The following is an 18,123-nucleotide window of genomic DNA, read 5'->3' as shown; positions in this document are numbered from 1 at the left end:
AATGATCCATCTCCTGTGCCCATTCCTAGTATCTGGCCAACAGAGTGTGACGGTGCACTCCATATGATGTTATGAAAATGTGCTAATGAGCGTGAATATAATGTAACTGGAATATGCTTCATGCAAAAGGTCTCTTGTAGGGTATCATTACAAAGCTTATAACCTACTCAGTGTGTTCATCCTATTTGTATAAATGTATCATTCTTGTATCTGAAACTAGAAATATGAAATATAACTCTGAGGTCCTATTGTAATTATGCAAAGTCAGAGCCATTAATGGTGGCTTGGAATCTTGATGGCTCCCATTAACCAGGACAATTGGTTGTAGATGGCTCTGTTTATTTGTAAAACTTCCTGTACACCTGTGTGCTGGCAAGTGCGTGATGAAGTCTTACAGTGACATGTGATCATGTCACCTGAACTGGAATCCATCTTTAACCTGGTGCTTTTCCATTTAGAAGGTGGGGTTTGAACCCAGAGAGGGACAAAGGATTCCTGCCTTGTGCGAAAGGTATATAAGGGGGTGGAACAGAACAAAGGGGGCTGCAGTCATGAGAAATCCCCTAGCTACCACCTGAGCTGGAACAAGGACTGTACCAAGGGAAAGGATTGGGCCCAGACTACAAAGGCATCCAGTCTGTGAAAGAAGCTTATTGGAACATCTCTGAGGGTGAGATTTACCTGCATTTAGTTTTTTACTGTATTAGGCTTACACTTGTGTGTTTTATTTTATTTTGCTTGGTAATTCACTTTGTTCTGTCTGTTATTACTTGGAACTACTTAAATCCTACTTTTTATATTTAATAAAATCACTTTTTACTTATTAATTAACCCAGAGTAAGCATTAATACCTGGGGAGGAGGGGGGAAACAGCTGTGCATATCTCTCTATTAGTGTTATAGAGGGTGAACAATTTATGAGTTTACAGATTCATTTCGGGTTTGGACCCCATTGGGAGCTGGATATCTGAGTTCTGGAGACAGGAGCACTTCTAAAGGTACTGAAATCCCAAGCTGGCAGGGAAAACAGGCTCAGAGATATGATAATCTAATCTGACCTCCTCCATAACACAAGCCAAAGAATGTCACCCAATAATTTCTGCATCAAATCCACAACGTGTTTGAACTACATACAGCATGTCTTTCAGAAAGATAGCCAGTCTTGAATTAAGGTCTACATGACTGAGAATCCTCCACATCCCTGAATAAGTTGTGCCAATGTTTAATTAACCTTGCTTTAAAAAGTTGGCACCTCAGTAATCTGAATTTGGCTAGCTTTAACTTCCCATCATTGGGTCTCATTATGCATTTTTCTGCCAGAATGAGGGTTGGTAGAATGTAGCTGTAACAGGGTGACTTGCCTTTGGACTGAGGGCCAAGCCAACCCTGATTACAGAATGAGCCCCACCTGCAGGGAATGAGACAGTTTCTGACAAAGAGCAGAAGGTGGCTGCAGTAAAGAAGGAAGATTAGGAGACTGTAGAGAGTGAGAAAGGCTCCTGCATAGAAGATCCTACATAGAAGACCCTGAGTCCAGAGGAATTGCTCCAGCTAGGAAGGGTTGAGCATAGCCTGCTAAGGCAAGAAGGACTCTGACCAGAGTGGGGGCGTTTGGGCTGTATCAGACTGGAGGAAAGACTTTGTTTTTAACTTTGAACTTTAAGTTACTAAATCAGATCCTAAGGAGAGCTGTAATGACTGGACTGGGAAAACCCTGCATGGAGTTTATTTGGGGATGCAAGAAGGGAGGTGAGGCACTGTATGAAGGGCTGCCCTAGGACCATGAGGAGGTGCTATGAGGCAGTCACTCCTCTACAGTATCCTACAATATGGGAAACAGACTATAGCAAAGTGGTAAATAAGTCAGAAAGTGTAGGTGGAACAATTGACTTTGAGTCTAGTTAAGGCTTAGAGCAAGGAAATAGGCAACAAAAGTCAATTCAATTAGGCAGAGATGTAAAGGATGTATAAACAGACAGATAAGTAGGAATTTTAAAATATTTAAATAAATGTGGCAAGGTGGACTAGGAAATGTGAGATAAGATGATACAAAGTAAAAGAATAATTAGAAGGACAAAAACTAAAATTATATTTCAGAGGATAGTTTAACTAGCAGCAGATAAGTCTTCAAGCCAGTTCTCAGGCAATTACAGTTACAGTTGTTTGAGTTCTGGGATCTTCTATGTTCAGTTTTGGACCTGTGCAAAAAAAGTAATGCTAGATGGGCACTAATGCTAATTTCTAAATTCAATGTGTTGTCAATCATCAAGGGTAGAAACTGATACTTTATATTATTAGTATTTTAAAATGGGGATTCTCAGCTTTCTAGAATGACCATGTAATTTGTTCTAGATAGGTCCAAAATATCAGACCTTAAAAAAAGTCATATAATTCTGATGACCCTCTTGATTTTAACAACCATTCTCTGGTGAACCATTAGAGACAGAAACAATTTCTGTATACCCCGGTGAGTAACTTGGCATCCCAACTTTCATATGGTATGGAACGCATTTCTCAAACCTTTTCAGGTGGGCTACCCCTTATTCAAAGTAAAAAAAATGTCATGAACCCTTTACATTTGCTATATAAGTAAGAGTAAAAGATGTATTAAAGAAATAATTTGTGTATTATGAGAAGCTGACAGAGAATACTTCCTTGAAGAGTGTAGGGAGGGAGAGAGGGAGCAAGATTTTCTCTCTTTCTTTAAAAGCGGCAAAGAGTCCTGTGGCATCTTATAGACTAACAGATGTATTGGAGCATAAGCTTTCGTTGGTGAATGCCCACTTCGTCAGACTCTCTTTCTTTAGTTTGTTATAAATTTTTAACATTCTTGTCTGAATCTTGCTACGAACAAAACTATTTTAATAAAAAGAAACAATTGCTATTCCATATTTTAAAATAAAAAAATCTATCAGAAATATGACCTGCAGACCAATTCTATTCATACTATCTGTTTCAAGCAAAAGTTTCTTAACCACTGCTGTTAGCAGCTAAGCTTCCTGTTAGTGACTCAAAGGGACAAATACTGCAGAAACTGCTGATTCAGCAGGGAGACAGGTGACCTGGCAGTACCAATAGGCCTGGAAAAATCTGTTTATATTAGAGGACCCACCTCCCCTTATTTGATATAAAGCAGTATATGTACATCGAGAGGGAATCTTCAATACAGAATACTATCCATCATATAAGGAAAAATACACAATTTTTGACTTAAATGATTTTGACAATCCTGGGTCAAGGGATGAAAGAATGTAAAAAAAAGTTACATGAGCCCTATAAAGGGTTATTCTTTTTTATTAAGATTCCAATGCAGCAATCTTCCCAGAAAGGATAGGGAGTTCCCGGTAGAAACAGTTTACAGAATTTTCCAATTTTAAACTATATATCCTAATGTTTTTTACCTAGATATATTCTTCTGAAACATTACTCTGTTTTCAGAGAGATGTGATATTTTTTATTCCAAACAATATCTTAAAATTTTTAGTTAATATTATACAGAACAATGTAAAATGGTGACCGGAATAGGCAGTGATCATCGCAGTGCATGTTTGCACTTGGAAATATTCTTACCTTGTTGTGGCTATCTTTTCTCCTTTTTTCCAATCCCAAAATACAATGGTGTGATTATCATCTAACCCAATAGATGCCAAAAACTTCCCATCAGCTGTACAAAAATAATATACAATATCAAAGGTGATATTTCATTAACAGCTTGTACAACACAACTAATATACTGCAAATTGAATTTCAAAGCAGTCATAACAAAATGGAATGTTTTACGGTGGGCAACAAATACATAGTCAAGTACAAGTACTTTTACAGTTCTTGATCCTCTGACTTGAAACAAAAGGCCTTGAACGCAGCAGAATGGTACAGTTGTATTGTGCCGGGTTGAGGTTAGGATTTGAGAAATGTGCAAGGGTCTATACAGCTATATGGAGAAACCATTCACTCTACCACGGAGAGTAGGTTTAAGAGCACACAGCTGCAAGTCTTGTGTGTAACTATTCGATCCATTAGCCAATTGACCACCATGAAAAGGGATATAGGAGGAAAGAATGGTTACTTACCCTGTAGTAACTGTGGTTCTTCAAGAGGTGTTGTCCATACAGATTCCACTCTCTCATTCATGTGAGATCAGATTATTTTTGAATAGCAATTCCACGGGGGCCATGCCTGAACCTGCATAACCTCACAACCACCACAGCTGAGGGTATAAAGGAGCTTCAACTGCAATTCACTTCCTTCACCAGTAAGAATCCCACATAGACAGGACTCTGAATTAGTCCTTAGGGAAGAAGAGTAGGCCATGGAATTTTTATGGGTCAACATAGAATCATAGAATATCAGGGTTGGAAGGGACCTCAGGAGGTCATCTAGTTCAACCCCCTGCTCAAAGCAGGTCTAATCCCCAACTAAATCATCCCAGACAGGGCTTTGTCAAGCCTGACCTTAAAAACTTCTAAGGAAGGAGATTCCACCATCTCCCTAGGTAACCCATTCCAGTGCTTCACCACCCTCCTAGTGAAAAAGTTTTTCCTAATATCCAACCTAAACCTCCCCCCTGCAACTTGAGACCATTACTCCTTGTTCTGTCATCTGCTACCACTGAGAACAGTCTAGATCCATCCTCTTTGGAACCCCCTTTCAGGTAGCTGAAAGCAGCTATCAAATCCCACCTCATTCTTCTCTTCCGCAGATTAAATAATCCCAGTTCCCTCAGCCTCTCCTCATCAATCATGTGCTCCAGCCCCCTAATCATTTTTGTTGCCCTCTGTTGGACTCTTTCCAATTTTTCCACATCCATGGAGTGTGGGGCCCAAAACTGGACACAGTACTCCAGATGAGGCCTCACCAATGCCGAATAGAAGGGAATGATCATGTCCCTCGATCTGCTTACAATGTTCCTACTTATACAGCCCAAAATGCTGTTAGCCTTCTTGGTAACAAGGGCACACTATTGTCTCATATCCAGCTTCTCGTCCACTGTAACCCCTAGGTCCTTTTCTGCAGAACTGCTGCCTAGCCACTCGGTCCCTAGTCTGTAGCAGTGCATGGGATTCTTTCATCCTAAGTGCAGGACTCTGCATTTGTCCTTGTTGAACGTCATCAGATTTCTTTTGGTCCAATCCTCTAATTTGTCTAGGTTCCTCTGTATCTTATCCCTACCCTCCAGGATACCTACCACTCCTCCCAGTTTAGTGTAGTCTGCAAACACTTGCTGAAGGTGCAATCCACGCCATCTTCCAGATCATTAATGAAGATATTGAACAAAACCCTGCCCCAGGACCGACCCTTGGGGCACTCCACTTGATACCGGCTATCAACTAGACATGGAGCCATTGATCATTACCCGTTAAGCCCGACGATCTAGGCAGCTTTCTATCCACCTTATAATCCATTCATCCAGCCCATACTTCTTTAACTTGCTGGCAAGAATACTGTGGGAGACCATGTCAAAAGTTTTGCTAAAGTCAAGGAATAACATCCACGGCTTTCCCCTCATCCACAGAGCCAGTTATCTCATCATAGAAGGCAATTAAGTTAGTCAGGCATGACTTGCCCTTGGTGAATCCATGCTGACTGTTCCTGATGACTTTCCTCTCCTCTAAGTGCTTCAAAATTGATTCCTCGAGGACCTGCTCCATGATTTTTCCAGGGACTGTGGTGAGACTCACTGGCTTGTAGTTCCCCAGATCCTCCTTCTTCCCTTTTTTAAAGATGGGCACTACATTCACCTTTTTCCAGTCGTCAGGGACCTCTCCTGATTGCCGTGAGTTTTCAAAGATAACGGCCAATGGCTCTGCAATCTGCCAACTCCTTTAGCACCCACTGATGCAGTGCATCTGGCCCCAAGGACTTGTGCTCATCCAGCTTTTTTAAATAGTCCGGAACCACTTCTTTCTCCACAGAGGGCTGGTCACTTCCTCCCCATACTGTGCTGCCCAGTGCAGTAGTCTGGGAGCTGACCTTGTTCATGAAGACAGAGGCAAAAAAAGCAAAAACATATCTCGAAGAACCACAGTTACTGTAAAGTAACCATTCTTTCTTTGAATGATTGCCCATACAGCTTCCACTCTTGGTGACTGGCAAGCAGTTATTTCAAGCCTCAAGGTGGAAAGAGGTGTCCTATTTAAAGAACGACTGCAGGATTGCATTATCAGAGTTGGCTATCCAATCTGGAAGTCTGTACCAGGGTATAATGGGAAGTAAATGTATTAACAGAATTACAGGTTTCACCCTACATATTTCAGATATTAGTATATTACCCAAGCAAGCGGCAGAGACTGCCTGAGCCTTAGTGGACTGGGTTCTAATGTAACTGGGAGGATACTTCTTATCCATCTGATAGCAATTCTTAATATGATCTGAAATCCATTTAGATAACCTCTGCATGGAAATAGGTTACCCAGTAACCCTTTTTATGAAAGCCACAAACAGTCTGGGAGAGGATCTAAATGACTTCCAAAGAAAAGGATAAAGCCTCACCAAGTCTACGGTATGAAGTTTTGTTTTGCCTGGGGTGGAATGAGGTTTTGGGGGAAAACTGGTAGGCAGATATATATGACTGAGGTGAAAATCCAAGCCTACCTTAAGAAGGAACTTCGGGTACAGCCTAAGGTTGACCTTGTCTTTATGAAATATGGTGTAAAGTGGGACTGCCATAAGGGACTGACTTTCTGCCACTCTACTAACTGAAGTAGTAGCCATCAGAAAGGCCATTTTTATTGACAGGTAGTAAAGAAAGCAGGTTGCCAAGAGTACAAAGGGGGTTGGGTCCCATTAACTGAATGACAACTAAGTTGAATTCACAGGAAGAGGGAAGCTACCCAATAGATGGGAAGACATGAGTGAGACCCTTAAAAAATCTCCCCATCAAGGGATGTGAAAATATAGTGTAACTCTGAACTGGAGGGTTATTTGCTGAGATCACTGTTAAATGTACCCTGATTGAACTAACGAAGTGTAGATTGCTTCAGGGTAAGTAAATAGTTCAAAAGAGTCAGGACTGAGGTTGTCAATGGCAAAAGCTGCTGCTGAACCACCATGATAGAAAATCTCCCCCATTTAGCCCTGTAGGTCATTCTGGTTGAAGGTTTTTCTGCTTTGTAACAAGATGTTTTTTAATTCAGATGAGCAGCTCTTTAATGAAGTCATTCAGCCACCACCTGGGTGGTCCTGCTGGAGCTGGGTGCAGGATCTGGCCTTAGTGGTGGGAAACTAAGTCAGAGAGAAGTCAGAAAGATAGATTCACCAGGATGGAGAACCAAAACTGCCAGGTCCATGCAGGGGCTACCATGATCACATGGCCTGCATTCTGTTGTAGTTTTCGAAGAACTCTGTGTATCATAGAAATCTGTGAGAAGGCACAGAATAGTCCTGGTGCCCATGAGAGAAGAAAAGCTTCTGTCAGCGAACCCAGGCTTGTGCCCCCTCTGGGCACAAATAGGGAAACCCACCTGAAGATGATGTCATGGAAGACTGAGTCGTTGAGGGACCATTTGTGATTCACTGAAAAATCCTTGCTGAATTGATCCACTAGTTGGTTTTGTAGCCCAAGTAGGTAGAGGGCTACTGGTGTAAAATGGTGACGTATGCACCAGTTCCAAAGTTGTGTTGTCTCTTGACACATTGTGTGTTGGGGGAGAGAGGGAGAAATGTGTCCCCTCCCTGACCATGTTTGTCAATATAGTACATTGCAGTGATGTTGTCTGTCAGCATTTGAATGGTGAGGCCTTAGAGAAGGGGTAAAAAGGCTTTGCATGCCAACCATATGGCTCTGAGCTCCAGGACATTTATATGTAGCATGGCTTTCCATGGAGACCATAATAATTGAATCCTGACTTGTTCGAGGCAAGCTTCCCATGCTTCTGTGTAGGCATCCATCACCAAGGCCCAAGTAGGAAGAGGCACCAAGAAAGGAATTCCATTGCACAGCTGAAGTGGTTCTGTCCAGCAATTTAATGAGAATAGGACTTCTAGAGCAACTGTGACCAACAGGTTCATGCTGTGTCTGTTCGGTGGATAGGCTGATCTCAACTATCCTTGCAGAGGCTAAAGGCAAAGTATAGCATGCTGTGTAACAAAGGCACAAGATGCCATGTGTCACATGACTTTGAGGCACATCTCATTGGTGTTCTGGGAAATGTCCAAAATGCTCTGGCCTATCATCATTTGGAATTTAATACGGCACCAATGAACTGCACGGTCTGAGTCAGGGTCAAAATGGACTTTTCCTTGTTGACTTTTAGCCCCAGTGAGGTAAACAGATGGAGGATCTAATCCTAGTCAGTCCTAAGGTCAATTTTGTTCAACATCTTCATTAATGATCTGGATGATGGGATGGATTGCACCCTCAGCAAGTTCGCGGATGACACTAAGCTGGGGGGTACTCTATCCAGATACGCTGGAGGCTAGGGATAGGGTCCAGAGTGACCTAGACTAATTGAAGAATTGGGCCAAAAGAAATCTGATGAGGTTCAACAAGGACAAGTGCAGAGTTCTGCACTTAGGATGGAAGAATCCCATGCAGTGCTACAGGCTGGGGACCAACTGGCTACACGGCAGTTCTGCAGAAAAGGACCTGGGGATTACAATGCATGAGAAGCTGGATATGAGTCAACAGTGTGCCCTTGTTGCCAAGAAAGCTAATGGTATACTGGGCTGCATTAGTAGGAGCATTGCCAGCAGATCAAGGGAAGTGATTTATTCCCCTCTATTCGGCACTGGTGAGACCACATCTGGAGCACTGCACCCAGTTTTGGGCCCTCCACTACAGAAAAGATGTGGACAAATTGGAGAGAGTCCAGCAGAGGGTAACAAAAATTATTAGGGGGCTGCGGCACATGACTTATGAGGAGAGGCTAAGGAAACCGGGCTTATTTAGTCTACAGAAAATAAGAGTGAGGGGGGATTTGACAGCAGCCTTCAACTACTTGAAGGGGGGTTCCAAAGAGGATGGAGCTCGGCTGTTCTTATTGGTGGCAGATGACAGAACAGAACAGATGACAGAACAAGGAGCAATGGTCTCAAGTTGCAGTGGGGGAGGTCTAGGTTGGATATTAGGAAAAACTATTTCACTAGGAGGGTGGTGAAGCACTAGAATGGGTTACCTAGGGAGGTGGTGGAATCTCCATTCTTACTGGTTTTTAAGGCCCGGCTTGACAAAGCCCTACCTGGGATGATTTAGTTGGTGTTGGTCCTTATTTGAGCAGGGAGTTGGACTAGATGACTTCCTGAGGACTCTTCCAACCCTAATCTTCTATGATTCTAATAAATCTAGTCGGTTTCCTGCTGTAGGGATTTTCCCTGAACCACCAAGTCATCTACATAAGGATAAACCTGTATTCCTCACCTACAAAGATGTGCAGACAGGACTTCAGTGAAGACCTGAGAAGCTCCTGAGAACCCAAAAGACAGGACTCTGTATTGGTATTGAGATGCTCCTACCAGGAATCTCAGGTATTTTCTGTGAGCTGGGAAGATGGAGGTATGAAAGTAAGCATCTTGAAGGTTGAGAGCTATGAATCAGTCCAGAGGATCCAGGGAAGGTATTACGGAAGCTAGCTGATGACGCAGAATTAGAAATGATGAATAAACATGTTGAGACCGCAAAGATTGAGGATGGGTTTCCAACCCCCTTTCTTGTTTGGAAGTAGGAAGTAATGGGAATGAAAGCCCTTTCCTGTGAATTCTAAGGACACTTCTTCCATTGCTCTGAGTTGAAGCAGGGAGTCTACTCCCTATTTCAACGGTCTCTCATGAGACTTCACTGGATGTGAAGGCATGCAGAGCACAGCCATTGAAACAACAGGCACTGCTATTCAAAAATAATCCAATCTCAAATGCATGGGGGCATGAGCACTGAGAGTGGAATCTGGGTGGACAATCACTTGAAGAAGAACATAGGTTTATGCAGCAGCGATTGTGAAACAGCTCAACTGCTGCTCTCTAAACATGGGTAAGAATTAATTCTCCCACTGTACTTGAAGAACTCCTAAGCACACATCTGGTTATCAAGCTGTATGCTAAGAATAGGATTTGTTTCCAAGTGAAGTATTGACTAGCAATAAAGAAATGTTTCTTTGTAAAAATTCTTTATTAATATCCCTGCTTTACATGCGGAACAGAACTCCACTTTAACTAACAAGTTGCAATTGGCATCGGAATAATTTGAGACTATGAATTTGTAGGCAGAATTTTCAGAGCAGGACACAATGAAGGATTCTGAAAAAATGTGTGTACCTGTTGTACTATATGCGAAAGGAAACAGACTTTTGTGCTGAAAAATCCAGTAACTGTTTGCAAAACAACATATCATTCCCAGTAACTCAGTTTTGTGGAACTAAGTACCTAAATACTGGGAGAGCTCCCACATCCATTATAACATTCTATTGTTCTGGATATTATTATATGTTTATGGTAGCACCCATAATATGCGAGGCATTTTCCGGACACATAAGAAGGGGTGATGCCTGCCTTGAAGAGTTCTTTGATGGACAAACAGCAAAGTAAACATACTTCAAGGAAGGGGAACTATAAAATGGATTTTCTATACAAATCAACTAGATTAATTATGGGTTACAACAGAAATAGGTGTTTAAGAAGGACTTAAATGTGAACAGGTTGAGGCCTGGAGGATGAGCTCAGGAAGGCTGGACCATGCATAGCAGACCTTGTGGGAGAAGGCACATAGGTGATTGTTAGAGCAACTAACTAATAGATAGATGAATGTGAGAACGGGAGCAGAGTAGAGGGCACTGCATATCTTGACAACGGGAAACCAATTGTCAAGGATCTCACACCTGTGTGGTTGTCAGCCATCACCTTAAGCCTCTCCCCTGCAAGCTGTATCTTACATGTACAGTCCATGTCTAGACTAGAAAAACAAGTTGTGTTTTAATATGTGTTAGCTATCATGTCTACGATATAAAGTACTTGTATGACCTCATTACAATAGTATCTGAGGACTTCACAGTCTTTTAAAATGTAGGTTTCAGAGTAGCAGCCATGTTAGTCTGTATTCACAAAAAGAAAAGGAGTACTAGTGGCATCTTAGAGACTAACCAATTTATTTGAGCATAAGCTTTTGTGAGCTACAGCTCATTTCATCAGATGCATCGAAAGCTTATGCTCAAATAAATTGGTTAGTCTCTAAGGTGCCACTAGTACTCCTTTTCTTTTTAAAATGTATTTTTACCTCACAGCATCCATGTGAGGTAAGGTGTGTTAAGGTTCCTTGCTTAGCCTGGCTGCGGGTGACCATTCCCACCCTCTTGGCTAGTTTCACATGATTGGCCAAGTCTTTCCCCAACAGCATGGGGATGGGATAATCAACATAGACTGCAAAAGTCCACATTCCTGATCAGCCCTTGTACTGGACAGGCAACTTGGCTGTGGGCAAGTCAAAAGAGTTTGACTTGAAGGGTTGAATCATCACTTGGACCTCTGGGTTGATTAAATTGGGGTCCACTAAGGAAGCATGGATGGCTGACACTTGTGCTCCAGTGTCCCTCCATGCTGTAACCTTTTTCCTGCCCACACTTAGAGTTTTCCTCTGCTTTGAGGGTATCTGGGAGGCATCTGGGCCTCAGGGCCATTTGGTGGGACCCTGGTGTAATGAACTGTAATCTGTTGGGGTTTTGGGGGCAGTTGGCCTTTACATGCCCCAGCTTGTTACATTTAAAACATCGTCCAGCTGACGGGCCACTGGGGCAAGGTGGGTTGCTGGAGAATGGTGTGGTGGGACGATAAGGTGTCTGGAGTGTTCCTTGGGGTGTAGTTGGGGCCTTGGGCTGCCCCCGGTAGTAGGGTGTAGTTTGAGGGTGTTCCTTCTGGTATCCATTCAAACTGCGACCAGGGTTGTTCCTCTCTCCTCCCTCCACCTGTTTTGTTTTGTTTTGCCCTGCCTCTTTGGCAGTCTGGGACTGCTCGTATTGATCAGCATAAGAAGCAAGACTTCCTGCTGAGTCTATTTTCTTATCCCATAAACACTGTTTTATATCATCCTTGGACATATTCAGAAATTGCTCCTGTATCATTAAATTCCACATTTCTCCAAAGCTAGTTACATCCCGTTCTTTGAGCCATTTACCAAACAGATTTGTTATTTGGTTTACATAAGCCACATTACTTAGTCCAGATCCTCTTTTAAGGGCTTTAAATTTTACTCTGTAAGTTTTAGGTGTAACTTGAAATTGTTTTAAAATCAAATTCTTTAATTTATTATAGTCAGAAGCCTCATCAATAGGCATCTTGAATATGTCCAGAGCTTTTTCAGTCAATTTTGCGATGAATGTGGTCATCTTGTGAGCTTCAGGAATTTTATGGAGTGTGCACAGTCTCTCAAAGGTGAGAAAATATTCAGCAATATCACTGGATTCATCATACTGTGGACATAGTCGCTCCCATTTGTGGATTGCTGGGGAAGGATTGTTAGGGTTATTCGGTACATTCTGCTGAGCCTTTGCCTTCTCCATCTCCAGTGCATGCTTCCTCTCTTTTTCCTTCTCTTCCGTTTCTTTTTCCTTTGCTTCCATTTGTCTCCTGTGAGCAGCCTCCATTTCTTTTTCTTTTGCCTCCATCTTTCTGAGTTATACCCGTCTTTCACGTTTCTTTTGTTTTTCCTCAGCCTCAAAGCTGGCTAATTACAACTTCTGTTGAGCAGTGCAGTCTGTCATCCTAACCTCTCTGTTTTTAACTAACTTTACACCCGAGAGTTAGAAAGAAAACAAAACAAAACAAAAAAACTGGCTTGTAAAATTTTGCTGTGCTATAACCTGATACCTTTTTTTCCTGATAGCTGTTCTCAGCCTACAGAAAAATCCTTTTGTTATGCCTGCTGCTCTGTCCCCCAGGCAGAGAGACAGAATCTACAGCTGCAATCACCTTTTACAAAACCTTTTAAAATCCTGTTGTGCTTCCGGTTCAAAATGATCTGAAAATGATCCCACCGCTCTGCCACCATGTCAAGGTTCCTTCCCCACTCTGAACTCTGGGGTACAGATGTGGGGACCCGCATGAAAGACCCCCTAAGCTTATTTCTACCAGCTTAGGTTAAAAACTTCCCCAAGGCACAAATCCTTTCCATGTCCTTGAGTGGTATTGCCACCACTACCAAGTGATTTAGACAAAGATTCAGGAAAAGGTCCCCTTGGAGTCCCTATTGCCCCAAAATATCCCCCCAAACCTCTTCAGCCGCTTTCCTGGGGAGGTTTGAGAATAATATCCTCACCAATTGGTACAATGTGAGCACAAACCAAACCCCTTGGTTTTAAGGGCACTGAAAATCAATCAGGTTCTTAAAAGAAGAACTTTATTTTAAAAAAAAAGTAAAAGAATCACATCTGCAAAAATCAGGATGGAAGGTACTTTTTACAGTGTAATAAAAAGATTTAAAACACAGAGGATTCCCCTCTAGGCTCAACTTCAAAGTTACAAAGACAGGAATAAACCTCCCTCTTAGCATAAGGAAAATTCACAAGCTAAAAACAAAAGATGATCTAATGCATTTCCTTGCTATTACTTACAATTTCTGCAATTTTAGATGTATCATTTCAGGATCTTTTTAGGAGCTGGTTTACCTGCTTGGTCTCGCTCTCTCTCTCTGTCCCGAGAGGGAACAAACAACGAGAGTACAAACAAAACGTTCCCGCCTCCAGATTTGAAAGTATTTCCCCATTGGTCCTTCTGGTCAGGTGCCAACTAGGTTAATTGAACCGATTAACCCCTTACAGATAAGTGATTCTGTACCTCTGGCCAGAGCTGTCAAATGGAAGAATAGTACCGCCCTGTCATAATTATAAAGGGAACTTTCTCTATACAGTGCTATAAAATCCCTCCCGGACACAGGCAAAATCCTTTCACCTCTAAAGGGTTAAAAAGCTAAGGTAACCCCGCTGGCACCTGACCCAAAATGGCCAATAAGGAGACAAGATTCTTCCAAATCTGGAGGGGGGGACAAAGGGTTTTGTCTGTCTGTGTAATACCTTTGCCGGAAACAAATCAAGAATGCAAGCCTTCCAACTCCTGTAAAGTTAGTAATTAATCTAGCTAGAAAATGCATTAGATTTTCTTTTGTGTTTTGGCTTGTAAAATTCCCTGTGCTGGAGGGAATGTGTATTCCTGTTTTTGTGTCTTTTTGTAACTTAAGGTTTTGCCTAGAGGGATTCTCTATGTTTTAAATCTAATTACCCCGTAAAGTATTTACCATCCTAATTTTCCAGAGGTGATTCTTTTACCTTTTCTTTAAATAAAATTCTTCTTTTAAAGAACCTGATTGATTTTTTATTGTTCTTAAAATCCAAGGGTTTGGGTCTGTGTTCACCTGTACCAATTGGTGAGGATATTATTATCAAGCCTTCCCCAGGAAAGGGGGTGTAGGACTGTCATAAATATAAAGGGAAGGGTAAACACCTTTAAATCCCTCCTGGCCAGAGACAAAAACCCTTTCACCTGTAAAGGGTTAAGAAGCTAAGACAACCTCGCTGGCACCTAACCAAAATGACCAATGAGGAGACAAGATACTTTCAAAGCTGGAGGGAGTGGGGGGACAAAGGGTTCTCTCTGTCTGTGTGTGTGTTGCTTTTGCCGGACCAGAGCAGGAATGCAGGTCAGAACTCCTGTAAAGGATTAATCTAGTTGTTATCATAGTTGAATCTATGCTAGATTAATCTAGCATATCTAGTTAGATATGCGTTAGAGTCTGTTTTGTTTAAATGGCTGATAAAATAAGTTGTGCTGAATGGAATGTATATTCCTGTTTTTGTGTCTTTTTGTAACTTAAGGTTTTGCATAGAGGGATTCTCTATGTTTTGAATCTGATTACCCTGAAAGGTATTTACCATCCTGATTTTACAGAGGTGATTCCTTTACTTTTTCTTGAATTAAAATTCTTCTTTTAAGAACCTGATTGCTTTTTCATTGTTCTTAAGATCCAAGGGTTTGGGTCTCTGTTCACCTATGCAAATTGGGAGGATCTTTATTAAGCCTTCCCCAGGAAAGAGGATGTAGGGCTTGGGGGGATTTTTTGGGGAAAGATGTTTCCAAGTGGGTTCTTTCCCTGTTATATTTGTTAGACGTGTTGTGGTGGCAGCAATAAAGTCCCGGGACAAAAGGAAAAATAGTTTGTACCTTGGGGAAGTTTTAACCTAAGCTGGTAAAAATAAGCTTAGGGGGTCTTTCATGCAGGTCCCCACATCTGTATCTTGACTTTAGCAAAGCTTGTGTCTTGACTTTAGCAAAGCTTTTGACACATTCTCCCACAGTATTCTTGCCAGCAAGTTAAGGAAATATGGGCTGGATGAATGCACTATAAGGTGGGTAGAAAGTTGGCTAGATTGTCGGGCTCAACAGGTAATGATCAATGGCTCCATGTCTAGTTGGCAGCCGGTGTCAAGTGGAGTGCCCCAGGGGTCGGTCCTGGTTTTGTTCAATATCTTCATAAATGATCTGGAGGATGGTGTGGATTGCACTCTCAGCAAATTTGCGGATGATACTAAACTGGGAGGAGTGGTAGATACGCTGGAGGGCAGGGATAGGATACAGAGGGACCTAGACAAATTGGTGGATTGGGCCAAAAGAAATCTGATGAGGTTCAACAAGGATAAGTGCAGGGTCCTGCATTTAGGATGGAAGAACCCACTGCACAGCTACAGACTAGGGACTGAATGGCTAGGCAGCAGTTCTGCGGAAAAGGACTTAGGGGTGACAGTGGACGAGAAGCTGGATATGAGCCAACAGTGTGCCCTTGTTGCCAAGAAGGCCAATGGCATTTTGGGATGTATAAGTAGGGGCATTGCCAGCAGATCGAGGGACGTCATCGTCCCCCTCTATTCGACATTGGTGAGGCCTCATCTGGAGTTCTGTGTCCAGTTTTGGGCCCCACACTACAAGAAGGATGTGGATAAATTGGAGAGAGTCTAGCGAAGGGCAACAAAAATGATTAGGGGTCTGGAACACATGAGTTATGAGGAGAGGCTGAGGGAACTGGGATTGTTTAGTCTGCAGAAGAGAAGAATGAGGGGGGATTTGATAGCTGCTTTCAACTACCTGAGAGGTAGTTCCAGAGAGGATGGTTCTAGACTATTCTCAGTGGTGGAAGAGGACAGGACAAGGAGTAATGGTCTCAAGTTGCAGTGGGGGAGGTTTAGGTTGGATATTAGGAAAAACTTTTTCACTAGGAGAGTGGTGAAACACTGGAATGCGTTGCCTAGGGAGGTGGTGGAATCTCCTTCCTTAGAAGTTTTTAAGGTCAGGCTTGACAAAGCCCTGGCTGGGATGATTTAATTGGGGATGGGTCCTGCTTTTCAGCAGGGGGTTGGACTAGATGACCTCCTGAGGTCCCTTCCAACCCTGATATTCTATGTTTCTATGATTCTATGATTCTATGATCTGTACCCTCAGATTCTACAGGCAGGAAGTGTGATGCTATATGGAATATGGGATACCATTTACATTATTAATACCACCAATATTATAAAATTGCAAGGAATCTGACCAGATATGGCATGTAAGGTATTTGTGAAAATGTTATAAGTATGATAATATTGTTTATATGCTTGTATCTCCTTTGTATTATGAGTTATAGATATGGAGGGTATATCTGTATTTCCAAACTTGTACTGTGTTTCTGGGTGACACTCCCAGACAGAATGGCATCATAGAAGATTACGGTTGGAAGATACCTCAGGAGGTCATCTAGTCCAACCCCCTGCTCCAAGCAGGACCAACACCAACTAAATCATCCCAGCCACGGCTTTGTCAACCTAGGGCTTAAAAACCCCTAAGGATGGAGATTCCACCACCTCCCTAGGTAACCCATTCCACTATTTCACCACCCTACTAATGAAATAGTGTTTCCTAATATCCAACCTAAACCTCCCCCACTGCAACTTGAGACCATTGCTCCTTGTTCTGTCATCTGCCACTACTCAGAACAACGAAGGTCCGTCCTCTTTGGAACGCCCCTTCAGGTAGTTGAAGGCTGCTATCAAATCCCCCCTCACTCTTCTCTTCTGCAGACTAAACAAGCCCAGTTCCCGCAGTCTCTCCTCGTAAGTCATGTGCCCCAGTCCCCTGCTTGATGTCCATTAAGGGACATCAACTGTACAATGAATCCATTGAAAGGGCCAGGGACTACAACTTTTGACTCAGCAAGGCATGCAGGGGCATGCCTGTGGAAAGAACTATAAGGCCCTTTAATGCCATGTGCTATGAGTTTGTGTTTGGAACAAAGGAAGTACCAGACATATGGCAAAAGGACTATAAAGGGCAGCTGCATCATCTCCATTTTGTCTTCTATCCTGCTTCTTGTCTTCATTCCTGCTTCTTACGTCTGGAGGAATTTTGCTACAACTGAAGCCCTGAACAAGCCAGCAAACTCACCAATACTGCTAAGAACCTGATAAATGGACTTTGAATATTTGTATGTATGTGACTGCTTTACCATTTAACAGCTCTCTTCTTGTTCTTTCTTTCTTCTTTATAATAAACGAGGGATTGACAACCTTTGAGAAGTGGCATGCCAAGTCTTCATTAATTTAAGGTTTCGCATGCCAGTAATAAATTTACATTTACAGGGGCCCCCTGATGGAACCCCAGACTGCCAGTGGGCTGAGCAGGGCCGGCGGCCAGGACCCCAGCTAGCAGGGGCCAGGCCCCTGGAACCCCAGACCAGCAGCGAGGTGAGTGGGGCAGGCGGCTGGTATCCCAGCCAGCAGCAGGCTGAGCAGGGCCGATGGCCAGGACCCAATCTGGCAAGGGGCAGGCAGCCGGAACCCCAGACTTGTCAGAGGGCTGAGCGGGGCAGGCGGCCAAGACCCCGGCTGGCAAGGGGCCGGTGGCCGGAACTCCAGACCATCAGCGGGCTCAGGGTGGCTGGCAGACAGAACTGCAGACCATTGGTGGGCTGAGCGCCTCAGCCCGCCGCCGGTCTGGGGTTCCGTCCACTAGCTCCTGCCAGCCAGCATCCCAGCCGCCAGCCCCGCTCAGCCTGCTACCAGCCTGGGATTCTGTTCACCCAGGCAGGAAGCAGGCTGAGTGGGGCCAGCAGCCGGGACCCCGGCTGGCAGCAGCATGCCAGTAAAAATCGGCTCATGTGCCGCCTTTGGTACACATGCCAAAG

At 43.1% G+C, this 18,123-nt stretch overlaps 1 protein-coding gene across 2 annotated transcripts in view; it reads right to left on the bottom strand.

Moving 5' to 3' along the window:
- Window positions 1–18,123, bottom strand: part of EML6 (EMAP like 6) — a 306,539-nt gene that overhangs the window by 127,354 nt on the left and 161,062 nt on the right. For both annotated transcript variants that reach the window (XM_077812018.1, XM_077812016.1), the window contains exon 16: window positions 3,570–3,663. In XM_077812018.1, coding sequence (XP_077668144.1) covers window positions 3,570–3,663 — 94 coding nt within the window. The remainder of the gene's footprint in view (window positions 1–3,569; window positions 3,664–18,123) is intronic.

The sequence above is a fragment of the Eretmochelys imbricata genome, chromosome 3, assembly GCF_965152235.1.
Source record: "Eretmochelys imbricata isolate rEreImb1 chromosome 3, rEreImb1.hap1, whole genome shotgun sequence".
Lineage (NCBI taxonomy): Eukaryota > Metazoa > Chordata > Testudines > Cheloniidae > Eretmochelys > Eretmochelys imbricata.
This window is presented reverse-complemented; position numbering and strand designations above follow the sequence as displayed.